The 27,233-nt window shown below is 40.3% G+C and overlaps 1 protein-coding gene across 2 annotated transcripts in view; it reads left to right on the top strand.

Annotated features, from left to right (window-relative positions):
- Positions 1-27,233, top strand: part of RELN (reelin) — a 274,888-nt gene that overhangs the window by 198,293 nt on the left and 49,362 nt on the right. For both annotated transcript variants that reach the window (XM_039570742.1, XM_039570743.1), the window contains exons 23-36: positions 418-555; positions 1,177-1,363; positions 5,038-5,243; positions 7,924-8,095; positions 8,463-8,663; positions 10,685-10,920; positions 13,571-13,728; positions 14,624-14,831; positions 20,160-20,236; positions 21,726-21,884; positions 23,796-23,984; positions 24,210-24,483; positions 25,781-25,921; positions 26,014-26,191. In XM_039570742.1, coding sequence (XP_039426676.1) covers positions 418-555; positions 1,177-1,363; positions 5,038-5,243; positions 7,924-8,095; positions 8,463-8,663; positions 10,685-10,920; positions 13,571-13,728; positions 14,624-14,831; positions 20,160-20,236; positions 21,726-21,884; positions 23,796-23,984; positions 24,210-24,483; positions 25,781-25,921; positions 26,014-26,191 — 2,524 coding nt within the window. The remainder of the gene's footprint in view (positions 1-417; positions 556-1,176; positions 1,364-5,037; positions 5,244-7,923; positions 8,096-8,462; positions 8,664-10,684; positions 10,921-13,570; positions 13,729-14,623; positions 14,832-20,159; positions 20,237-21,725; positions 21,885-23,795; positions 23,985-24,209; positions 24,484-25,780; positions 25,922-26,013; positions 26,192-27,233) is intronic.

The raw sequence follows: 27,233 nt of genomic DNA, 5'->3' as shown, positions 1-27,233 counted from the left end.
GATCGGGAGAAACCTGTTTACATGGTTTACAACCTGTTAACTGTGACCAAAAATATAGAAAACAAAGTCATGCCCTAGATACACCTTTCCAATTTTGCAACCATCACTCAATAAAAATCCAATAATATTCATAGCGAGGCTTACCTTAAAATAATGCTCAAAATTCCTGCAACATCTCTGCAATATGCTTTTCCTCAGAAATGTCATCAATCACTGAAAAGTCCTTTATATAGCCCTGTGCAGCAAGTGGCATAATCTAGGAAGTTAATTTGCAAAAATCTGTCTTTGGTTGTGTCAGCCTTTGCAGCCTGGGCTGTGATTGTGATACCAACTTCATTTTTTTTTTAGTTACATTTTATCTTTTTTCCCACCATTCTGTAAAGAATGGAGAATTAATACGCTGTTATTGGTTTTAAGGTCCAGTGCCACACGTTTCCGCTGGAGTCAGTGCTACTACACAGCCCAGGATGAGTGGGCCTTGGACAACATCTACATTGGCCAGCAGTGTCCCAACATGTGCAGCGGGCATGGCTGGTGTGACCACGGTGTTTGCAGGTATGAAGCATTTGCAGGTATGAACAATGGTCTTCTGATACTTTAGGTACCCTACTATTTTCCATACTTTCCTTTTCTTGGCTGTTGTTCTTATTTTTAGATTAAACATTAAAAAATGAAAGCTCTACAAGGGGTTGACCATTCAGGCAGCATTAGGAGCCAGTTGCTCCACACCAATGTGTCCAAGAACCTGTATCCTTGTCAGATCCAAGCACTGGAAGAACTTTCAGTGGTACAGGGCTGCCCTGCTGCAGGTGTCCTGGTGGCCCCTCAGGCCCTTGGCACAAGGACCCCAGCTCAGGGCCAGAGCTGCTTCACTGGGTCAGAAGGATGCCAGGGACCAGCTCAGCACTGCCATTCTGACAGCTTGGCAGCCACTGTCAGAATGGGTGCTACACTGAGGGCACAGACTGCTACTCTCTGCTAGATTCAAACTTTCTGGACACCACAGGATTTTTTTTAGAAAAAGGATACAGGGTTTTCCCATTTTCCAGTTATTCTGGTTTGTTTCCATGATACAAAACTGCAATCCCAGAATGATTTGTTATTTCACATTGAATTTTATAGTGTCAGTGCACCACCTTAACTAATTGTCAGTGTTGTGTTTACACTTCCTTCTAGGTGTGATTCAGGGTTTCGGGGTACTGAATGTCATCCTGAAAATCCCCTTTCTTCAACCATCATGTCTGATTTTGAAAACCCAGATACCCTGAAGACAGAGTGGCAGGAAATTATTGGGGGAGAGATCGTCAAGCCTGAGGAAGGCTGTGGGGTCATCTCATCTGGCTCCTCACTCTACTTCAATAAGGTACTAAAGAGGGCTGGGAGACTGATAAAGGCACATACTGTAGGTTTCTGTGGAGCATAATGTGGCAAAGAAAAGGGAGGTGGCAGTAAGCTAGCTGCACACAATATTAGAAGTGCATTAAACAGCACAGCTGTGCTCTGCAGGTAAAGAACAAAGCAATCAAAAGAGGTAGGGAAAGACACGTGCACTCTGTATTCAAGAAACAGCAGCTGTAGTGAAAGGCAGTAAATTGCCAGAGTGCTGGGAAGTGTGTACGTTCACAATGTCTTACTTGTACATTTTCTTTTTTAAGACTCAGTTCTCATCATCCAGCAGCTCCCATTTGTTTCTTCTGTACTGTCCTGGGTAAGAGATGGGGAAAGGTTGGCTTTCCAGGGGGCAAGAAGCTTAATTTGATGTCACAGGAACAAAACTAGTGAAAGAAAACATCCTTTCAGGCTGTTAGAAAATGGTTCACCTGAAGGAGAATATTCTTTTGTATAACTTGCATACTTTGCAGACAAAAAATAATAGAACGGGAAAGAGATATAGGGAATTCTGATAATTAGTAGCAATTATAGCTAAAATAAAAAGAGATCTTTATGACCAGACGTAAGATTATGCATTGTAATCATAGATTTATTTTTGTATTGTTGCTCCTCACGTCTAGTCCTAAGATTTGTTTTGTTCTTAATTGAAAGGAAGAGTATAAATGCAGCTATGTGCTTCTCTTTTAAAGGTTTGATCAAACTGCCACTGCTGTCATGAGAGCCAGATTAGTCCCAGAAGAATAACCCAATATGCAACGCTGTGTAATTGTGCGTTGTTTACCTCATTACAAAAATCTAACCCATGAAATAATTTTCAGCATTCCTACATAGTCTCACATCCAGCTCCCCTGGAAATAGAGCTCTGCACTGAAAATTTCATAACAGACCAATCAGTATAACTAGCTAATTGTGATAATTGGATTTTTTTTATATAATTGTCTTCCCTGTTAGATGTTTTTCCTTCTGGCTTGGTTCCTTATGCCAAGTTTCTCAAAAGTAGTTTGCTAAATTAGAATTAACCTGCTATGATCTTTCTTCTGATTCCTGCTAAGGAGGAGTGAAAAACTCATTTAGAAATTCTTGGCTTCTTTCTATTGATCTCTAAGTGTTAGGTTATCACTCATTTCTTGAGTAGCAGCAGTCTGTGTGCTGTCAACAGAAGGTGGTTTATTTAATTTCTGTTTAGATCTTTCTCAAGGCGTCTAATGCTGGTAGGTAATAAAAAAATATTTTTATAATTGCCAAACAGTTCTGTATTGTTTTGGGGAACTCATATTCACATTTCTTTTCATTTGCTCAAACAGACACTTTTTATTTGAATGTCTAATGTTTGCTGCCATAATCAATTACTGCTGCCAGAATTAATGTTGGCTTTGTTCTGACAACCCTCTATCTTTTGTTTTACAACTCATTTTAATCAATTGCAGGTGTGTTCACAATTCAGAGCTCTTTCAATTAGCCCCTGCAATTCCTCTGAGGCTTTATGTCACTCATGCCCTTTCTCAATTAACCTGGTTCTGTTCTACCCCTTTGGCAGGCAGAGCTGCTGTGGGGTGTAGATATGGAAAACCCACCTTTAATGGTTTTAGAGCCAGAGCTTGGCCCACTGCAGGTCATTATGCTGGGTGCCCCCAGCCAGCCAGGACACACCTGCCCATGGGACAGCAAGGGTGTTTGCATCCTTATTACCCATTACTGACTTGATTTGATGGTGATAGTTTCAAATTCCAGTGGGTCTCCAAATGAAGCTGTGAAAGCAAACTACCCAGAGATTATCAGCGTCACCTTGGCCAGCATTAGCCACATGGGGCTGTGCCAGGAAGCTCAGGGCTGCATCCAAGGCTGACTTATCTCACTCTCAGGGCACCATCCAAGAGGGAATTCCAGTCTCAGCTGGGAATAAACAACCAAATAAACAAACAACAACAACAGGCACAATTTAAGACTGAAACAGTATGGCTGTATCCCGTATGAGCTTTTTGTGAGTCAAAGGATTCTTCACAGGTTTTACCGACCAAGCTTCAGACCCCCATGTATTCAGCTTCCAGAAATCAGTCTCACAGTGTGAGGTGGCCTATTTGGTAGGGTCTACAAATGAGCTCAGAACCCAGGCTGTTACACCAGCAAAGCAAAATGTTCTAAGAAAGAAAGCAATAGACATCTATCTATGCTGGGTTTACCCCCAACTGTGTAGAAAGTAGAAAGAGGTGATGAATGGAATGGGATTTAAATTGATCTATCACCTTATTAAAAATCACAGATGATATTTTCAATCTCAGCTCATAAATCTTGTTACTTGTGTCCGGCTAGATCACATCACTTTGCCTATCTCAAGTTTTTTTTGAAATTTGTCATAAGGATCATAAACGTACAAGTGAGAGAGAAGAACATAAACATTACTTAAATTATACGAGTCATAACTTAGCCCTGGTTTCCCTTTTTTATACTTTTTTATGCTTGGAGACGGACAGAAACACATGGTTATTTAAGGGAATTAGAAACAGTAGGCACGATGACAGTCCTGCTCCATTTTGGGGGGTGGTGCTAGATTCCAGCTACATTAATAAATGCAGAAATATGATCCCTGCATCCTCTCCCCAGCATGGCTTTGCCCTACCTATAAAACCTTGTGGCAGCACGATGCTCTGCTGGGGCAGGGTTGTGCCAGATGCAGGGCATGCAGGTCACCTCTCTGGGAACACTGCTCTCATCCTGTGTCCTCCTTGTCACAGGCAGCTTCATATCCCATATCAGCATCTTGTAGGCTTGTTGATGTGCAAGTCCACAAGTTCAGCCTTAAGCACCAGGGCACAAAGGGAAGATGGGTATGGGATAATTTTGATTACAATAAAAGGCTCTTAAACCTTAAAGCTTTTTTCTAGATGAATATGCTCTGTCTTCCTTTGCCAACACACACAGAGCGACCACATTGACCTGCTAAACTCAAAAACATTATTGGAAAAGTTGTTTACGAAATCTTACAAGTCTATTTGTTTCTCTCAGCTATGCCTAGGTAAACTTGAAACCAAATCCACAGGTTTTAGTTGAGAGACTCCTGATTTACAATGCTTACTAGGAAAAGAGTATAGTTTTGTGTAGGAAAAAATCTTATCCAGCTGAAAATTCCACTCCCCGGTTCCTGTGTGGGAGATAGGCTTCAAGCAAGGTATTACAGGAGCTGATTTGAGGTGATTAGGTAACATCATACAGTGCAAGATTTGACCAGGGAAGTAAGACTAGAGAAATGGCCTTTTACTGCTCTATGCACTGTCAATAAAAAGCTGAATACTTAAAAATTTATCCCTGGTTGATTCAGGATATCCAGCACCTGCTCTTTGTCTTCTGAAAGTACTTGGGACCTTGAAGGAATGAGATGAAATAGTTATGTGGAAATTGTGCTTGGGAAAGTGAAGTTGCATTGTGTGTTGAAATCTAATAATAAAAATTCTTGTGGGACAAATCAGGGTGATGTAAAGGATGGCCAAGCAGAATAATTGAAAGACCAAAAAAGCGAGGTTGATACAAAAGTCAGTGTTGTGTAGTTTTATGTGCAATATTCATCTGTGACAGACTTTAAATATGCCTATTCTTTGTGAAGGTGTCATAATTAAAATTATTATTGTCCCTCTGTTCTTTGTATTGTAGGCTGGAAAAAGACAGTTGGTAAGCTGGGATTTGGACACAACGTGGGTGGATTTTGTACAGTTTTACATCCAGATTGGAGGAGAGACTTCCTCGTGCAACAAACCTGACAGCAGAGAAGAAGGTGTGCTGCTGCAGTACAGCAATAACGGCGGGATCAACTGGCAACTACTAGCAGAAATGTATTTCTCTGACTTCAGCAAACCCAGGTAGAATTTTGGTCTAAAATAATTAATACATATGGCATCAGCTTTAAAAAAATCTATTTCTCAACTTATGAAATCATGAATAGTAATTTAAAGTTATAATGCTTAAAAGTCATCATTATATAGAAACTTTTTCTGGCTGGCATAGTAAACTCCTGTCACTAGGAATGAAAAATGTAATGAAAGTGGGCCTTAAAATCTGAAGTAAAATATAAAATTCCCTATCACCTCCTATGTGAAACATGCCTAAAATGCTAATATCTGCAAAAAAATAGCAAGCATATACAGAACTTACCCAAAAGAGGTGTAGAAATCTTCCATTTCCTCTGACTCTGGTTTCAGATCTAATGAACATGTATTAATGTCATATGAAGCAAAAGCTCCTTTAAATAAATATTTAAGGAGGAGAAGAAATCATGTTCAACCATTCAAATATGCTGTCAGATACCTTGTCAGTGAAAATTTAAATTTTATTTGTCTGCAGAGGTGCTAACATGATTTCTATTACCTGTAGTCCATGTCTTTCAACGTACAAATTATTTTGTCTTCTCATCTTGTCATTTTGCATTGCAATGAACAATGCTTTCAGAAGGACTTCTGTAACTTGGCAGGCTGTTCTTTTCTAGAGGTAATCTAGGCACTTGGAAGTATAAAACTCTTGAATTTTGAATAGAATAGAAAATAGAATAGAATAGAATAGAATAGAATAGAATAGAACAGAACAGAACAGAACTATTTCAGGTGGAAGGGATCTGCAACTGTGCTCAGCGTTACTCCATCTTAGGTACAGAATCAACATTTCCACTTGTTAAATTTTATCTCATGAATCAATCCCCATGCTCCAATCTGTCAAGATTCCTCTGCAAGAACTCTTGATCCTCAAGAGAGCCAAAGCACCTCCCAGTTTGTATCATCAGCAAAAGGGTGGACTCAACTCCTGCATCCAGATTATTGATGGGTACCTTGAACAGGACTGCCCTAGGATTGAACGAGAGGAACACTGCTGGTGACCAGTCACCAGGCAGATGTGACCCCATTCACTACAACCCTTTGGATTCTGCCCTTCAGCCAGGCCTTCACCCAGCACATTGTGAACTCGCTCATCCCACAGGTGGACAACTTGTCCGTAAAGATGCTGTGTATCAAAAGCCTTGCTAAAATCCAGACAAAATACAGGTACCCCCTTTCCCTCAACTACTAGGTGAGTGCTTTAGTCTCTACTTGGTCAAAATTACAGGACACACCCAACAAAGAAGCTAAATTGTGAAAGCTTCATCACCAGACTATACAATACATTTTTAGAGAAAACATTTGCCCTCCTGAGCATTGAAGAGTGATGGTCCTTACTGAACATAGCTATGCACATTTATTTTTCTATTACTTCAAATGTGGTCCAGATCTTATTTTCCAATTCATTATTCTTCAGTTATAAATCTAGGAATTCTCTGGAAAAGGACAATTCCTTCTCCTTTCTATGCCTAACTGGCAAGTGAAGCAGAGTCCATGGTACAAAAAAACATATGATATAAAGAAAGAGTTACAAAAGGATTGTATGTATAAATGCATATATGTAACGTGTCTGAAATAGGACTGGGCAAGTAACTAATTCTTATACTTTTTGACATAAGTATGATTAGGCTTGAAACTTGAACGTTTATTTAACATCATTTTTGTAAGGTGTTTTTTAAATTGAACATAAAGCAAACTGAGGAGACCTGAAGTTCTTTTACAAAGATCTGTATAGGAGGGCTGAAATATTTTTACCCAAAGAAAACTGCTACGTAATCTATTGCTTTGTACTAGAAGGATGCTTTTGTCTGCAAATAGGACCAATCACCAGAAGAGAATAAGAAATTAATTTTGCTAGCATATGTCACTATTACTTCCTGGCATCAGAGAAACATTAAGACTTGCTGAACATGGATCAGCTGAACAGTTTAATTCAAAGCTAGAGAGCTCAAATCAGTTCCTTATTGTGCTTGGCAATATAAGTAATAGAGCATAAAAACTAGACATTGTCTTAAAGAGTTTACATTCTCCACAGACAAGAAGGATGAAGAAGGCTTCTTGATATGTAGTGTATAATCTAGATATATGGAAAAATAGAATAACAGAATCACATAATCATTAAGAAAAGACCTCCAAGGTCATGAAATACAACCTTTGACCCAACATCACCATATCAAGTAAATTACAGCACTAACTGCCATATCCAGTTGTTTTTTGAACACTTCCAGGGATAGTGACTCCTCCAGCTCCCTGGGCAGCACGGGAAGCCCCAATGCCCAACCACCCTTTCAGTAGAGAAATTCTGCCTGTTGTCCAACCCGAACCTCCCCTGGCAGAGTTTGAGGCAATGTACTCATGTCGCTGGTTGCCTGGGAGAAGAGGCTGATCCCCGTCTTACTACAACCTCATTTCAGGCAGTTGTAGAGAGCAGTAAGGTCTCTGCTGAGCCTCCTTTTCTCCAGACTAAACAACCCCCAATTTCCTCAGCTGCACCTCATATGAATTACTCTCTTACACCCTTCCCCAGCTCCGCTGCCCTTCTCTGGACACACAAATTACTGAGGACTTGTACGTGTAAGATAGATGCTGGCTTTCCTGCCTCTTTTCCCTGTTGAGTGATACCTTTCTCTACAGACGGTGTTCTCTGAAGTTCTGCTCAATTTCTCTTTCTCAGGTTTGTCTATCTGGAGCTGCCGGCTGCAGCCAAGACACCTTGCACCAGGTTTCGCTGGTGGCAGCCGGTGTTCTCAGGGGAAGGGTACGATCAGTGGGCCATCGACGACATCATCATTTTGTCAGAGAAGCAGAAGCACATCATTCCTGTTGTTAATCCCACCTTACCACAGGTAATAAGCAAGAGCAGGCTGTGGGCATCCCCACAAAACAGGAACTATCCTGTTAGGAGACTTGTTTGAATATAATTTTCATTGAAAATACTGGTTCTATTTAAAGAGCTGTAGTGTTTGCAGCTGCCTCTCTGTGTGGGAATAACCTGGGTCTTTTCACAGAATCATCAGACTCCTAATCTTTGTGACAGAGAATGTAATGATGTGTCTCCACAAAAAGTCAAGACTGAAATTTTGGAAATTATTTTTTTTTTTAATTACAGAAAATAAAAATTGCAAAATTTGAAAGTTCAATAATTTTGGGAATTATTCTGAAGCCACACTGCAAGGTGATAATACCTCTGGCTTTCATTTTCATTTCTAACAGAACTTTTATGAAAAGCCAGCATTTGATTACCCTATGAATCAGATGAGTGTGTGGTTAATGCTGGCCAATGAAGGGATGACCAAAAATGAAAGTTTCTGCTCTGCCACCCCCTCTGCCATGCTCTTCGGTAAATCAGATGGAGACCGGTTTGCAGTGACTCGAGATTTAACTCTGAAGCCTGGATACGTCTTGCAGTTCAAGGTATTCCTTAAACATAAATCTGTGCAAGAATATCAGTAAAACTGCCCTTAGCCAATACTTGCAAGATGCCACTGGGGCCACAGTTCAAACTAACTCATACAGCATAAAATGCCATCCTGCTTTCTGGAAGAATAGCCAAAACCTTGGTGCAGGAAAGCATTTTTACCCCTCTGGAGAAGTTTTAGAGCTTTTCGTTCTTCAGCACATTTCAGAAGTGGGCTGAAGTGACTGTCATTATACTCAAGTCAGCACTAGGAAGTGCTACTGCACTGTTGAGTGAAAAAGGATTTATCCCGTCTGGGGCTCTGAGCGTACAAAATCTCCAATGTGGTTTGGGTACATTTTTTGTATTTTAAACTATTTAAGGACTTACAAGCTGCTCTGTACTCCAGTGTGGGTTTTTCATATAATTTACTTTTGTTGTGTCAATGAATATAGGCTCCAATTAGCATTTTCTTCTTTAAAGAGCTTACAAAAATTTCAGTGGTCTGACAATACGTCAGAATATGGGCTCCAAAGAAAGTGTATTTGCTTTGACAAGCTCTTGTTTCTGAACCCTAATCAAAATTTTATTGAGTTTATAATGAAATCCCATTGGTGAATTCTGGAAGTTGGTTGCAATGCAATTTTAATGAGCTCCCCACAAATACATCGTCCTTACATAATTGGTGGATACAGACACTGAATAATTTACAAGTGGAATTATTAAAGAGATCAGATGTTTACAGGCAGCTTTTCAAATATAATTCCCACAGTTCTATAAATAGGAAAGTTCATTAGAAATACTGGGATTTGTAAAATAATCTAATTTCAACTAAAAGATATGCTAATAAAGTGCTATACAAACTGAGGGACTTCAGTACAATTTCCTTGTGAGTTTTATACTTTAAACTGTCTACAACCCAAGGATATCTCAATGTATAAATACCATTTAGCCTGGAAAAGATGCTTTTTGCCTCTTCACCACCTTCCTGTACTTCAGCAATTAAGTCTTCGTTCTCTAGGTTTGATGATCAACAGCAATTAAAAATTGTCTAGGTTAAAAAAAATCAATACTTAAAAATGTTTCATATACCTTCCATCACTGAAACACTTGACAATGTAACATAACTATACAAAACGTAAGAATGTGTCACAGAACAGTGAGTTCTTCCTAATAAAGTCTATTATTTCAGGACTGAATTTCTACTTTTTTGGAAAGCTTTTCAGCCTGCACATAAATGTGTTAGTCCTATTTGCATGCTTTTGTGAGTGTGTGAAATTTCCATTTTAAATAGCAGACTGGAATAATTTTGCATTGATAAGCTCAAAGACAGTAATTTGTCAGAATTATTTCATTTTACATGAATGATTTTGTTTTACATTTTACATTCTACAGCTCAAGTAGAATTTCTACAATAAAATAGTGGAAACTAATATTTTTCTGATAGCTTGAAAAATGAAACTGAAATTTCAAATCAGCAGTTGATTTTGGTTGCATTCTCATTTCATGTTTTAATATGCATTTTTCTACTTAATCCAATCTTACTCTATTCTGGGGGCCCAAACTGCAGTGCCAACTTCCAGACATCATTCCTGCAAGGCCACTGACAAGGCTGTGTTAGGTCTAACCTGGGAGTCAGGCTGATCCTCTGGGCACACTGGGGCACACTGGGCTGCAGATGGGATGGATCCCAGAGGATACAGCTCTTTCCACTCCTGGGCATGCAGGTGCCTGCACAGTGTTTGCTGTTTGGGGCTTACTATGCACAGGGACCCTTGGACAGTTCTTTGCACCTTTTTGTCTGCTGAACTCAGCAATGAACCTTATTGAAGGGATAGTGGGAATATTTACTGAGAAATGTCATATAAATGTAAGAAACAGACTCCAAGCATCAGTCACTGTCTGCCAGCAGGGTTCAGTGCAAGTGCCCAGAACATTAAGCCTCCCAACACAAACAATCGAAGGTGGTTTGCAGCCAATAAATACTAATAACAGTGCAGGTTTTTCATATAATTTCTGACTCTCTGCTTTTTTGCAGCTGAACATTGGTTGCACCAACCAGTACAGCAGCTCTGCCCCTGTTCTGCTGCAGTACTCACACGATGCTGGGCTCTTCTGGTCGCTGGTGAAGGAGGGCTGCTACCCCACATCCCCGGGCACGAAGGGCTGCGAGGGGAGCTCCCGTGAGCTCAGCGAGCCCTCCGTGTACCACACCGGAGACTTTGAGGACTGGACAAGAATTACTATTGTTATCCCCAGGTCACTTGCAGCCAGGTACTGTGCATTGTAAACCACTGATGCCAGTGGGACCCATGGATTAGCTGATATAGCTGCTTCTAGAATGGTACATTAGAATAAAAGCAGTGTTAAAATACGGCAGATCTGGGAAAAATATACTGTGCTGCCCAAAGCAGCAAGAATTTTCCATTTTAAAGGTGTCAGATTGGTCTATAATAAATAATTAAATTACAAAGCAGTGAGAAACCCAGCACATTTTAATTTGACATCAATCCCTTCATTGCCTTTATCCATATCAGTTAGGTCAGAGGCACCAGCAAGAGAGTAATAAGTCACGTGAATTAAATAAGCCATTTGAACAGGATTAATTCCAGTTACCACTGGGCAAAGAAATCTTAGCAAGGTATTTGAGCTGATGCATAACGTGCTGTGTCACTGAAGGCAGCCGGGACAGCCAGAGGCAAAGGAGGGAAGAATGGTAGCTTGCAAGCACAACCTCAGCATAGGATTGATACAAATGAGAAAACATCAGATGGTGGAAGACACAAGTAAACCTTGAAATCAGGAGGCTTTTCTCCATCTTATCTGGTTTTGGCTGAAGTTTCTCGCTCCCCTTACTCTGTCTTACTCCAGCAGTAAAACACCCCAATCTGATTTGCTGGATGCACCAAGTGCTGCCAGCACAACCATCCCACCAGGCCCCTGGCCATGTCCCCCTGCCTCCTGCATCTTTCTTCCCAGGCAGCTTCTCTAGTGCTGCCTCTGGTTTTCTGACACATCGTCCTGCCACGGGCTCCACATCCTCAATCCCATTTGAGTGTGTGGCTTATTTTGTATCAGGGGAGCCAGTGCCTCTGCCTCAAGGACTTGAAATAGCAGTGTGTACTATAACAAGTTTGTCTTTTCTTCAGTAATTAGCCAATAAAGGCAGGTGCCAAATTGCACAGATCTGACACCAGCTGATTTGATTTACCCAAAACAAGCAGGGCAGAATCAATAGCAGCAATCTGTTTGGCATTATGTTCAGTAATGTGATCAGGAATAAGAAGCTCATGCTAATACATTAAAAATGTAAGTATTGTGACTGCAATGAGTGTCTTGGCATGTTGAGAACTGAGTTTGTTGTGGGTCGCTTAGGAAATCATGGTTCGTGGGTCAACCAGAGAGCATCCCATTTCATTATTTGGTACAGAGCATGAGCACGATGATCACCTACCTACCAAATCCCAGTGCACAGCAAAAAGGAAAGAGCAAAAGGATTATTACATTTTGGGCAGAGTAGCAAGGAGGATCTTAGTAAATCCATTATATTGGCAGTGAGATTTTAAATCTGTTCCCCTCTCTGTAGCGCCTGTAAAATTATTCAGCTAAAAGTTAAAGACTGGAAATTAATATCCAAAATATTTCTTCTTCAACAAGTCTCCTATCCAGTGGGTCAGAGTTGTGGGCAGAGTGGGAGCTTCAGACAAAGTTTACTAAAGAAGCCCTCCCAATGATTCATGAGGTCAAGAAAGGATCCCAGTGCTTTCTAAACTCCTTTTCAGAGAGGAGCCTGGGTGCAGCTGGATCCAATCTTAGCCCCAGACTTTGTTAATGGTTTAGGTCCAAAGGATTATACAGGTATAACTGAACCCCTACACAGCTTTGTTCTGCAGGCTAAGAATGGCAAACTAGATCTATTTATAGAAATATTTTTATTTATTATGGTAACAATTAGGCAAGAAGATCTTAATCAGAATTATTTGCTACACAGTATTGGAGTTATAGCAACTATTATAATGTAGTGCACTATGAAGCAACATTGAAGCAATTGTATTAAAGTAATTGTATTGAAGCTAGCAAAAACAATTATTAAGTAGAGATTGATGTTACTCACCCATACAATGATCATGGGCAAATTTCTTGCTCAGCCTTGAGGATTAACCTTGAGGGGCATCCCCACCCAAGGGAGGAATCTCCACCCACTCCAAGAAAGGGTATGTCAGAAGACCCTGCCATTAAAATTTGGGCTAGGCTTTTATAGTAGGAAGTGATTGACTGTCAATCATGTCTCTGGGCGAGCTGTGTCAGCTCAGCAGCCTTAGATAAATTATCAGTAATATCACTTGTTTGTTCCTTCATCCGTGTTTTACCAGGTCTACCACATCTCCACCTCACTATCAGGATGTTTAGCTTTGGGATTGATGGGTCAGACTGGTTTCAGCATGTAAGACATGTTCTTTGCCATTCCATTTAGAAAGTGGCTTTTTTTCTTGTAATCAACTAGCTTAAAGTTCTTTTACTCAAAAGTGTGCAATCCTGTAATAAACTCTGCACTGCTGCTACTACTGAGTTGCTTTCAAAAGTATTGTAAGAAATGGAGTTGAGGGATTTTAACATTTAATTAGCAGTTCAGGTTGAACTAAGTAGTAAAAAGCATCTTCAAAGTCACATCTAGTGATAAAACCATGTATTTGTTCTTTGCATCACACTGATGGATACGGGCCAGAGAAACAGAGGAAGTCAAAATGCAGCCAAAAGGTCTGGAAGAAATATCCTGAAGCAATGTAACACAAAATGTAGGATGACAGAAATACAGGCATCCTATTTGCAAGTGGCTAGTTTAGGAAAAGGTCCTTTTAATCTTAAGCAAGGAGTAGTAGCTGTTGAAGCTGGGAGTAGTAATACCATTGTTTTTTCTCTGCAGTAAGACTCGATTCCGCTGGATCCAGGAGAGCAGCTCCCACAAGAGCGTGCCTCCTTTCGGCTTGGACGGCGTCTACATCTCTGAGCCTTGCCCCAGCTACTGCAGCGGCCACGGGGACTGCATCTCAGGGGTCTGCTTCTGTGACCTGGGCTACACGGGTAAGACAACCCTCTTCAGGTGGGATTACAGCAAGCACTGGCTGAGTTAAAGCTGTAAATCTGGCCTCTTGTTTTCCTCTCCAATATTCTAGAAAAATACACGATGACATATATTGCGTGGGCTGCCAACAGGAATCTTTTTTGTTTTGTTAAATAAAATTCAGCGCAGGCAAAGCAGAGCAGCTGAAGGCAGCGGACACCGTTGATGTTTCTGGCAACCACAATCTTTGAACATCACCATCTGTATGAATGGGAAGGGACTAGAAATAAAAGAGAAAACAAAATAAAATATTATAAACTGAAAAGTCTGCTTAAAAGCCTTTGGATCGTCTTCAAAAAAATCGTTGCCATTTTTGAGTCCCCTGGCCATCAGATGGCACGGGACCAGGAGGGAACATATGTTCTGACAGGCCCTTCTGTGGAAAATTCTGCTCACTTGTGGTTTCAGGGGCTTTTATTCTGAAATAGAAAAAAACCCAAAATGCAAACCCTGTGAAAGAAAAATGATTGACACAACCAGTTGCACACTGCACTCTTTTCAACCCTCAACCAACAAAGCAGTAAGCTAACACCTTTTGTTCCATTTTTCTAAAATTAAATAAAAGGATAATATTTTTCTGCTTGCAAAAAAAGTGCCTTATCAACATAAAGAGTGAGTATTTTTCAACTAGTGAAATAAGCCATCTTAGAGTTTAGAGGAAGAGAGCTTATTCTTGCTACAGAATTGTAAAGTGGCTTTAAAAAGGTACAACCCAGTCATCGGGACATTTTCTTAGAAAATCCTGGTGCTTTGTCACATACGGATGCAACTGAACCATGTGCCAGTGTACTGTATCTGACCCTTATTCTGTCCAGCAGTTTCACCAAAGGATCTCCCTCTTTTTTTTTCTTGAAGCATCACATGGAACCTGTGTGTCTAACGTGCCTAATCACAGTGAGATGTTCGACAGGTTTGAGAGGAAGCTAAGCCCTCTCTGGTACAAGATAACAGGAGGTCAGGTTGGGACAGGCTGTGGTGTGCTCAGCGATGGAAAATCCCTGTACTTCAATGGACCTGGCAAAAGGGAGGCAAGGACTGTTCCCCTGGACACCACAAATATCAGGTCAGTGCTCAGCGCTGCTGCTTACAGTTGCCTGTGTACTCAAGTTCTCTGTTCTGCCCTGCTGCAAGGGTGGATATGAGAAGGCAGGAAATGTTTTTTTCTGGTAATCATAACCTGTACGAGAACTCTACTTTTTTTGTTCATTCTGGTGTAATATTTCCTTTTTTTGAAAGAGAATACTTAGGTTAGAAACAGTGGAATAGCAGCATAAAATAACATAAAATATTAACTCTCTATCCTTCTGAGAAGATAGTTTGCATTGTATTCTAAGGCAGAAGACATGGCCTTGAGAATGCACAAAACCTAAGACTCTGCCTGAGAGTCTTAGCTGGAGAGAAAAGCTCCTTTTCCCCTGGCTGTGTTGAATTGCAGGCATGACGATGGCATAGCAAGGAGCTGTTGTTTATTTGCCAGATGTTGTGAAATACTCCACTTGTCAGAAGTGTTAAGGAATGGAATGGGAATTGTTTCTGCGTAGCCAAGAGGCTAACAAGCCTTCACCTCTCTCCCTGCTGCTACTGAATCCTGCTCCATTGGTAGCAATTATCCTCTTCTCTCAAATTGCCTAGCTGATTAATGTAATTAGGATGAACAAAGGGCTGTTAATTCTAACCACTGTTTAGCTTGGAGTTTGCTGCTGCTTCGTCCAGTCTCATGAGAGATTAGGCACCTGAAACCTTGAGCACCCTACAATTTTGGCAGTTAGCTTAATAAAATATATTTCTCCTGACAAATACTGCTCTCAGAGTAAGTAATGCCATGATTTGCTCCATTACTGAATTTATGCAATCACTCAGCAAAGACTGGCCTGGTTGCTGTGATCACTCTCCAGCTCAGGCGAGCAGGGCTCTGTAGGGCAGTGTGGGGGCTGTGGGTTTGGGGACATCCTCAGCTGCTCCCTGGCACTGCACAGCACTGCACCACCTGCCTTTATTCTGTCCCTTGTGTGTCTGACAAATATGTGTCATAGTTACATAATTATGTAAATTAGTTATTAATTAAACTAATTAATTGTTTGACAAATATGCTTTGGACAAGTACATGTTTGCCCTGGAACTCTGGGAAGATGCAAGCACTTCTATTCCACTGTCTTCAAATCTTGTGTTATTAATCCTGGGAAGCATTATATTGGAAGTAGTCTAGACTACTTCATTAAAAGTCTACATTCAAAACAGTATTTTTGTGTTATTCCTTCTTTCATGGAGAAATATTTTTATAAAGAGAAGTATTTCCTTTAGTTTTAATATTACTTTGAATACCACTTTTTATCCCAGATATTCATATTTATAGCTTTCCATTTTTGTAAAGTTTGAACCATTTTAAAAGCCAAAAGAAGTTTCAAAATTCTGAGCAATGCTCTTTCTTGATATTTTTAATATACCACTGCTTCTCTTTTGCACAAGAATATGGTTATCTGGTGTCTTAAAACTGCCTCAGAAACATAAATGGCCAGAGAGACGCTTCGTAAGAGCAACTAAGATCTCTATTCTGACCACATGCTCACAATGTGACCTGCTCTCCTGCTGGAACTGATTGTTATGTCAAAATAAATCAGTACTTTATTTGTTTTGTAAGCATCACAGTGAGCAGATTAACTCCCTTGAACAGTTCAAGCTCGAAGCCACATCCCTGGGCTGTTTGCTAGACTGAACATAGTGGTCATCTCAAACCCAAATGGGACTAATGTGGACTTTTTGCTTTCTTCAGTGTGTGCTCAAAGGTAGTAGCCACCAGATGCTGCTTAACCAGAACATGGACTTAGATTACAGCAATTACCCCAGGCTGCTTTTGAGTTCAGAGGAGAGAACAGCTTCAAAAGGGCAACACAACTCATCCTGAAATAGCGGCTAGCAAAGGCCAGTGTTTTTTCTTCTGGAAACACGTATTTCTTTCTTTCATTAGTTGTAAGGCAGCCTGGGTTGGCCGTGTATAACTCAGATATTCAGCCTCAGACATCTTGCCCTGAACAGATGCATCCTACTTAAATGTTTGAGGCCATCTATAACATTAACTGGGTCTTTTTCTCTAGAAGCAAGGGCACACTAAGTTTGTGAGAGTGTGAAGGGTTAACTGAAAGGCCCATACGCTAAAAAGAAAATAATTCCTCAGCCTAGAAATTTTTTTCATTATTGGAGCTAAAATTAATGTCACTTGAAAGGGGAGATTAAAGGGAAGTACTTTTTCCGATTTTGGTATTACTTTTTGCATTCAATAATGCCTTGCATAGAATTCAGTTATCTTATTAGGGGTCATCTTAGCCCCTGCACAGTTCTCTTTTATTTTTGCAAGGGTTTTTTGGTTGGGAGGTTTTGGTGACTGAGTAAACAGCAGGAAAATATGCCTTGAAAGACATACTGTCAGATATGTGGATTGAGGGTTGTGAATAGGAAGGCTGAAACTCCTTCAGTAGATTTTTAAGCTGCTTATTTTTCAGGTTAATAGTGTTTTCCCAGACCTTTTGTTTTGTTAAATCATGCATGGAAAAGCCTGACTGAAAACTTGAAAAATATTGCAAGACACTAAATTTTTATTTTCATTCTGAATTCCTGCAGATCTACCTATGCATATTCCCTACCACCAGTTACAGCTTTTTGAATGTAAAATGTAAATTTGATGTAAGGAATGTACAGAATTTTTTTTCTTTTTTTGAAGTACAAAGACTCTTTTCTCTTTCACCCTTCTCTTCCTAGCAGAATGTGGTCCATGGGGGCTTGGTGTCCCTGGTTTGCTGTGCTCCAAAGGGGTTGAGATTTGCCAGCCTGAGGTGTGTGGTGCTGCCCAGGGGAGCGGCCCAACAGGGCACTGCCACACCCAGGTGTCACACTCAGGGCACTTCAAACTAAAGCTTGTCCCTGGGAGCCAATGACCATAAACAACCACTCAAATTTTAGTTTATACATTAAGTGATATCATAATCTTAGCTTTGTTTGTCCTATTGCCTCCTTATTCCTTTATATGATTGACTACACCCCAGATATTAGGAGAATGTCATGTAGCGCTAAGGGAGCTGTAAGTGTCAAAGTTATTTCACCCAGACGATTTTTTTTTTTGCTCTACACTTCAGAAATCCCCTGGAGTCTCTCCATCCCTTCTGTATTGCGTGGCCCAACACACCAAAGGCACAATTTCACCAGCAGTATTTCCATCCTTCTGACTGACAATGTAATTCATGGATGCATTTTGGTTGCTGATAAGCTCCTGCCTCCCACTTTGATGGCCTGTGAGACTCTTGACTATCTGTACAGTGGGAGCATTTGCACACAGTTCCTACCTGGCAGCTAGAAACAAACCATGGATATATATATATTTTTTTGTTCCAAGTGGTGACATCTGGCTTGTTAGCTGACCTAGCTCCCATCTGCTTTACAGGCTCCATTGCTAATGACTGTGCAACCATCCCAGGGAGCTGTTCTAGGTCAGACACTTAGAGATCAGATGGGCTGATTCACCCCTCTGCAAAAAGGGTTTCTTGGTCTTTGGTTTTGCTTTTTAACGATCTTGACACTTGGCAAGAATAAAAGAATTTCATCACAGGACTGTAAATCTATTCACCTCTGAGGCTTCTGTGTAGAGTTTCATTGCCTGAATACTTCTCCAACAGCAGAGCTGCAGCAAACAAATAGAACTTACCTGGCTAAATGGTGTGTAGTACTGTGAGCCTGACTAGTCTTGAGCTATCTGTGGGGTTATCTTAGCAATGAGATTGATGAGGATATTCTGGCTTGTCCTAGACGCGATGGATATACAAAACATGTCAGACAGTAGATTTTGATAACAAAACTGGAACGTGGCTGGATTTAGAATCAGAATTATGATATTGTGTATGTAACGATGGATGAGGGAAATTGGAATCCTGTCTGCATTTTACTGGCTCTGGCTGTAGTCATGTAGCTTGTCTGTGATTTTACCAAAATTACTACAAATTAGGACCAAATCCTCTAAAGCAAAAAGAGTTATCCTTGTGGGAAATTATTTGAGTGGCAAAAATGCACCTCAATATTTATATTTTAAATAAAGAAGTTATCTACATGCAATAGAATTAATGAAGCCTGATTTTCTATCATCCTAATTTAAAAACTGGCCAGGAAGCAAGGAGGAGCATGCAAAAGCTCATCCTGGGGTTGTGAGTCCATGTTCTCCACTCTGCTCAGGTGCTGTTTTGGGTATGCAATGGAGACAACCTGTGAAGAATGTGCAGATTAGGGGGTGGTGGCATTCTCAGTCATCTCAATGCTCTTTACCTTAGTTATGACCCAGTAAGACTCAGATGGATGCCTGAGACATGCAGTGAAATTTGGTGAGTGAGCAGCAGGACATTAATTGAAATTAATTGTTGTTAAATTGCACAATAGTGTGTATCTAAGAGGAAATATAAACTACTCTAAAACCACAGAGTCACAATAATAAACACAAGCTCAGCAGGGATACTATGGCATGGCTGCAGATTGGGGGAAAAAAATTAACAGTATTTTGGAGCAGAACGATGGAATAATACTTAATTCAAATACAGCTAAACAGGGATGTTCCAGACTAATCCAGAGTTCTGTCAATAAAACCAGAAATCCTGTCTCAAGGAGTTTTGTGGCATCAGAAGGATTGCAGGAAGTAGTTTTGTGAAAAATTGAAGACACGGAAAAATGTTCATGCAGAGACTCAGATGCAACGGTTGCCATGGTTTACAGTAGAAAGGGATAAGAGAAGGTAGGGAAGTTATAAAAGCACTGACTACAGGACAGGTTGCAAGAAAAGCAGACCAGGAACTTTTTTTCACCATTTCATGATGTGAGAACAAGAAAATATTCAATGAAATCATAATGTATAGGTTCAAAATCAAAGGGCCTACTTCACAAAATCTTCAGTGAACTCATTTCACTGAAAATTGTTTACATCAAGAATTTAAGGGTCTAAAAAGGATTGGTGGTTTAGGAGGATATAAAAATTTTATTACAAGTCTAATGCTGTATTTTAAAGCTTCACCTAATTTCCAGTTACAAGAGGCCAAGGTAAGATCTGATGTAAGAAACAGCTTTGCCTGCTTTGTAGATTTTGCACCTCTTGTGTGAGATGGAACTGCTAAATTCTGCTACTCACTGAAAACCACATTTATTAGGCACGGGATTAATAAACCACATCACTTTCTTCTGTCTTGGGTCCTTCACGATTTACCATGCTCACGTTTGATTTCTCTATGAATATTCCCTAATCAATAAGCCTGGAATAATGACCTAACTGAAAATGCCATTAGTTAAGAGGGGCAAATTATCCTGACTGATCTTGTGGTATCAGAAGATGATTACACTTCTTTTCTATCCTGTGTTTTTTTAAAAGGCTGGTTCAATTTTATGTACAACTTGGAAGCAAGACTGTTGGTAACTCCTGCAGTAGACCAAGAGCCAGGAATGAAGGTAAAGCCCCTTTTCTTTATAATAACCCTTTTTCATTTTGCATCTTCTGCAGTGTTTTTGCCTTTTGCTGCCTATACAAAATCAAAAAGATTTTTATTTTAACATAAATCAATTACCTCCTCAGTTTTCATAAATGTTGCAGAAAGCTATTTACTTTTGATTGATGTTATTATTTGTAATTAGTTACACCAAACATAATGGCGATCCATCTGTAGGAGTAACTGTTAAAGCTGTGACGGTCTAAGAAAGACAACATTCACAAGGCAAGGTGTAATAGCTTTTATTAGACTACTTGATAGTGTTGGAAAACAGGTAAATTTACAATTTACACAGGACTTTTCATTAGGTCTGAAATAAAAGGAATTAAATTCCAGTTCATGATAACTCCATTTTTGACCTGAAGAAGAGTTATGTGCCTGAAAACTTGCTCATCTTCTCAACTACACCAGTGGGTCTAATAAAAAATTGCCTTCCAAACCAAGCTCATGCATGATTTACCCAAAATGCAAAATTATAAAGCTGCAGCTGAAAATTTATTTAGTCTGAATAAATTCATCTCTCCCAGATATCTCCTTTTATTTGACCCACATGCTTAAAGTTACTGGGGTGGAGGACTGATGCTTGTGTTTGAGAAGGTTCAGCATTTTGGGAGCAGATTCCCATGTAAAGTGGTCTGGTTGCATGAAGACAGACCACTGATGTGATAGGTGAGAAGATTTAATTTTCCTCTCAGTATAAATCATTTAGTGTCAGTGGACTGTTTCCTTTGGCATTTACATTGACTCACTCAGTGAGGAAAGCTGTCATCTTGCAGCATGGATTACACCAAGGGTTTGATTTTCCTCTCATTTGCATCAGTATAAGACACAAGAAAATTCAATTATCTTTGAACATACTCCAATATAAAAGAGTTTTAAGAGAAGAAATATACACAGGGGCTTCTTTCTTGTATTATCCCCTTTGATGAGCTCTGCTGGGCTTCTGTTGTGTCCTAGTATTTGCCATACTGTGTGTAGGATACAAAGACTATCTTAAATTGTCTAAATATTATGATAATTAATTTCCAAGAATGCTGTGAGCTTGCATACATAGCAGGAACACTGTGATCCCAGCTATCAGAATTATAACTTAGTCTTCCACATGAACTGCAAGGATATCCAACATGAACTAAATACTGTGTAAAGAAAAATCACTTTATTCCTATCATTTCTGTGGTATGATCATTAGTTTCCCTGAGAGTGTAAAAAAATTGATCCTTTGAGTTCGATGAAGACAGTCAAGATCTCATGTGGCAACTGCTGACCCATGTAACATTTGCAGTAGGACTTTCTCCACAAAATGCTTCTGGACCAGGAGATGCCTAAAGGGTAGGGCAGATGTCAAAGGGCCTGTGCACAGGATGGGAGTTGGCAGTTCCTGAGTACAGGGTGAACTGCCACCTCTTTGCTCTGCACAGCCCACTAACTGCTTTTCTTAATTTTAAATACAGGGCTTGTTGTACAATACACAAATGACAATGGGATCACCTGGAGTTTGCTGCGAGAGCTGGACTTCATGTCCTACCTGGAGCCCCAGGTTGTTTCCATAGACTTACCCCGCGAGGCCAAGACCCCTGCCACCGCCTTCCGCTGGTGGCAGCCACAACATGGTAAGCAAGGCCATCCTAAAAACTCATTCAGCAGCTTTGTGCAACCCACGTCAGTGCTACTCGGTATAGACATGTTGTGCAGAGACCTCAGCTCGTGAAAAACACGGTATTTTAAACAGTTGGGTGTTGTAAGAACATATTTGGGCTTTCCTGAGTCACACTATGGGGATGATTTTTTTTTTATAGCATCAAGCTGAAAAGTGGGCTTAAGAGTAAAATAGTTTAAGAGCTAAGTTTAAATCAAAGATGCTGTGATAACAGGGGGAGGGGAAAAGAATATAAAATAAAATAAAATAAAATAAAATCAGTAAGATTAGAGTTTTTACCTGAGTATAGAGTGACCTGGGATGCCAAATGGCTTACACTCTTTATCTCATTTTTTCTACCTGGTGGCTCCCATCTCACTATTTTAATATCTCCACACTCCAAAGCAGGACCCTCTCCTCCCACCATTTCTGGTGTCCCAGAGCCCAGCTCCCCTGCACCTGCAAAACCACTCAACCACTTCCCACATCCTCAGCTGAAAGTAAAACCCTAGTGCTGACTGATTCCTACAGCCACTGTGAGAGTTCCCACCTCTCATGGGAGCACATTACCACTACTAAAAGTGTCCTGATTAAATGTCTTACCTTTGCACAAAGCAGCAGCTCCTGGATCTGCAAGAAATATAAGGCAATATTCAGAAATATAGCAAAGTACATTTCAACAGCAATTCCTTGGGGAGCAAAGCACATAGCTTACATTCAGGTAATTATGGTAAGCAGCTTCTTAGACATCATTTATCATTTTGATGGCCGATTGTATTCATACATTTTCTTGTATGTGCTGGACTTAATTGTCCTCACTCCGTAAGAGAATAGACAAGACAAGAGGGATGTGATTTAGTTAAGATGACAGTTCCTTTAGTAAAAAGTGCTGAGCAACAACTGGAGCACCACAGACCATCATTCTGTGATGATCATTTGCATTGGTGAGTGGTGCAATGTCCAACCTATTGCTCCCTGTACTTGCCTTGTTGGCATCTGGATGACATCTGTCCCTGCTGAGGGTGATCACTCTTAAGACCACCTGATGGCAGCCCTGTGGCTTCCAGTAAAAGCAAAGTTTTATGACTGGAGGTTGAAATATCACCTTCCACACCAGCACATACAGGTGACAACCACTTCTCTCAAAGATGTTAGTTCCTTCATGGACTATCTTCTGTCTGCCATTCCTCAGCGCAGAGTGGCCCTATCAGCCATGACCCTCATGGTGGCAAGGCAAAACTCCTGGCACATTGCTGCAAGCTCCCAATTTATTGTAAAGGCTTTCCTTCCTCTCCTGTGAGGGCAGTAATCATGCAGTAAGATGTTCTTTTCAGCATGCCAGTAGAAAGGTGAATTGAAATGAAGGCTGTGGAAATGGGCTGGAGATGATGATGAAAGTGAAATGCCTGTAGGCTGGAGAGCAAGAGGAGAAAGATTTCTGGGAAGGAGAACAGCTGTTCTCTAGATATTATCTATATGCAGAGCCTTCAGCATTTTCCTTCATGTTCTATTCGCTTTCATACAAAAGCTATTTTGGGAATTAGACTGAGGCCTTTCCAATTCAGCTGTGGGGATTGGCAGGAAGGTTGTGACCCATAAAATGAAAATCTCCAATCTAGGGGCTCAGGGAGTGTCTCGTCCAAACAGAGGGAGAGCATATGATGGCAAAGGCACTGAAGCTAAAGAAATGAAGAGGGAAATACCTGTGTTTATCTGTAGTAGAAACATACTCTAGAGTCCAGGTGCATCCTTGAGCAATGTTTTAGTCTTGTTTAACAGCACTCAGTCTATGTGATTGAGCACTGCTCCCTGAGTGAACACAGCATATGAGCAGAAAAAACAACTTACAGGGACTCCACTAACCTGTCTGTTCTGGTTTTTGTAGGGAAGCATTCAGCTCAGTGGGCTTTGGATGATGTGCTTATAGGGATGAATGACAGCTCTCAGACCGGCTTCCAGGATAAATTTGATGGAACTGTGGATTTACAAGCAAGCTGGTACAGAATACAAGGAGGTCAAGTGGACATTGACTGCCTGTCTATGGATACAGCTCTGATGTTCAGTGAAAACATTGGTATGTGTCATCAAACTGCTACATTTTCTACGAGTCTATTCTATCAATTACACATAGATCAAGTTTTACAAGATGGGAGGTATAGACAAATCCAGGTATTTAGTAATCTGCAGGGAAGAGAAGGCTGGAAAAAGGTGAAGATAGAGGTAACAAATTTGAATGATATTACTGAAAGCATATGCTGAAGGTACACTTTGTTGTTGTTGTTTTTCTCTCTTTTCTTAGGAAAACCTCGTTATGCTGAGACTTGGGATTTCCACGTATCAGCCTCCACATTCTTGCAGTTTGAGATGAGCATGGGTTGCAGCAAGCCATACAGCAATTCCCACAGTGTTCACCTGCAGTATTCCCTAAACAATGGGAGAGACTGGCACCTGGTGACAGAGGAGTGTGTCCCCCCAACAATTGGCTGTCAGCAGTACACCGAGAGCTCCATCTACACTTCAGAAAGATTCCAAAACTGGAAGAGAGTTACTGTCTACCTCCCACCCTCAACCAAGTGAGTGCTGCTCTTCTGTCTGTTTAGCATGACAAAGGTTTTGCTGATCTAATTTGATCAAACATCCCCCGGCTTGGGAATGTTCTGCATGTCTTTTAAATTTTTAAATGTGTGTTGTCACGCCACCAGAATTTTAAATTTCACTTCAAAATATTTCATCAGCTATAATGTGAACTGTAGGGAATTAAGGAAGTAACAACTTTGATGAGCAAATTCTCGAGTCTTGCCTATAATTTATGACAGTTAAAACAAGAATGCTAAACCAGCTTTTCTAACATTTATGCAATAGGAAGCAAGAATAAATACCCTGTCCCATCCTTTCCTGCAGTAGCGTTTTCTGTTATTGCACATAAGTTGTCATCCAACATTTAGGCGTGTCAGTCACAGCATTCAGTAAGTCGGAACACGTCATTGGACGTGCCACCTCCACCCTTTTGACCGGGAGGAGAGTTCTGCTGACATCCTCAGGTTATCACATGGCTGTAAATGGATGTGGCAGATGTGCTGGCATCCATCTCACTAAAGAAAACCATGCTCTAGTTTAGGAATGACAGGGCATGATGACACTGCTTACCATTGTTCTGAGTAGTTCTGTAATTCTTCACAGCACCCTACACATTACCTCTGTCCATTTCATCACCCAGAAAATGCAATGGTAAAAATGGAGATAGATTAAATGAACTGGGCCTGGGGTTCACATCTTGGTTTCTAATTCCACAGTTCATTCCAGAGGGCCATACATCATCTTCCAAAGAGGTTTTTTTTTCCAAAATACTTTCCTCATTTGAGGATAACAAGGGAGTCAGCAGTGACAGCAGTGTGTATGCATCTGCATGTTTGTACATATATATTCATACATTTTTATATATATATATGAACATATATAACCATTGTTTTTCTCTTTACACAACACTTAACATAAATGAACTTTCATTACTTACTTTACTGAAGCAATTTTATTGTTTCCACTCTGCTAGCAACACATGGAGCTGTCAAATGCTAATGGAAGTACTAATTTCTGCTCTACCACTTTGCTGATCAGCAAGTGTCTCAGCAATGTTCTTTCTTGATTATCACTTTGAGCACCTTCCTTTAGAATATGGTGGAATTTTGCCTAAAAGACTAACCTGAGAAATTTAAACTTCCAGTTTCAACTAGAACATGAAGCTTTTTGAAATAAGGGGGCCATGCTTATTAATATGCTTGTCTTGTGACATCCGTGGGATTTTCTTTATTATTTAGCACTTTATGGAGCAGAATTTTGAATCCTGAAATACATTTCCTCTGTTTTTAATAGCTCTCCCAGAACACGGTTCAGATGGATTCAGTACAACTATGCTTCTGGAGTTGATTCTTGGGCTATAGATAATGTGGTACTGGCTACAGGGTGCCCCTGGATGTGCTCAGGGCACGGCATCTGTGATTCAGGTCATTGCATGTGAGTAGAAAACGGCTTAAGCTGCTTCATGGAAAGGATGTGTTTTATCCAGGCCAGATGGATAATGCCTTTTCTTCCCAATGTGTTGCTAGGTGTGACAGAGGCTTTGGAGGTCCATACTGTGTCCCTGTCCTTCCTCTGCCATCTGTCCTGAAGGACGATTTCAATGGTAACTTGCATCCAGACCTTTGGCCTGAAGTCTACGGTGCTGAGAGGGGAAACCTGAATGGTGATACCATCAAGTCTGGAACAGCTCTCATTTTCAAAGGGGTCAGAGATTGCTTACATTGAAAAAAATGAATGAAAACCAGTAGTTAAAAATAGAAAGTAAATTTTCTCTTGTTAGCTCCATATGCTTACATTGAAGTCTTTTGGCTAGAATTTGACATTTTCATTTTTCTTGTCTTTTCCTAAACATGCACCATGTTTTTTCACAGTTGTTTTTTTTATGAACGAATGAGTTTCATCTCTTTGTTGTGTATTACTTCCATTTGCGGTATAAACTCCTCCTTGACCACCAAAGGAAAGGAATGAAACTCTACATTGAGATTCTTGAAGTGAGCTATTTGGAAATATGGTACATATTGCAATCATCTTGAAGTCGCCTGATTGTCTTTTTAGTATTTTGAATAATACAAATTAGTCAGGGCTATAGTCTGTGTAATCAATGTTTATGTAGTTTGCCTGTATTTTACTCAATTCTATCCTTTTGATGCTTTCTAGCTCTTTAAAGACCTTTTTTTGTTGACTGCAGATTTCAAAAGGCCAGGAAATATATTTTCTGAATTTTTCAGTTCTTAACAAAATGCATAATAAAAAGACTTTTGTTCACAAGCATGCAAATTCTCAGCTCGCACAAGTCTTCATTTGACGCTGTGAACTCAGGTGCCCCCAAAAAGAGAAGTTAAATAATGTTTGGTGTATAAATCAATCCTTTAAATATTTATTTGCAAAACCTTAACTCCAGGTCAACCTCTTTAGATTATTTAAATCCCAAATCACGAGATGTGAGTTGTCTAAAATTTGCATTGCTTGTTCCCCTGGGGGAATGGATCTGAGAAAGAGGGAAGCTCTGAGAGGAGGTTTGTCAAACCTGTGCAGAACAGGGACTGGCTCTGGCCCAAGGACCCACAAGAGCAAGCTCATCTGTAGAGACGGACAGGGACTCAGGGGTCCCTATGGGTTTTCCTGTCTGCTCCCTTTCCTTACCAGTCAACAGGTTGCCCCAGAAGAGGACATTTGTACAAAATTTATTTTGAGCTACAAAAAAGAACTCCTAGAGAGGACTGTACGTGCCTGGAAATTAGGGTGC

The sequence above is a fragment of the Corvus cornix genome, chromosome 1A (genome assembly GCF_000738735.6).
Source record: "Corvus cornix cornix isolate S_Up_H32 chromosome 1A, ASM73873v5, whole genome shotgun sequence".
Lineage (NCBI taxonomy): Eukaryota > Metazoa > Chordata > Aves > Passeriformes > Corvidae > Corvus > Corvus cornix.
This window is presented reverse-complemented; position numbering and strand designations above follow the sequence as displayed.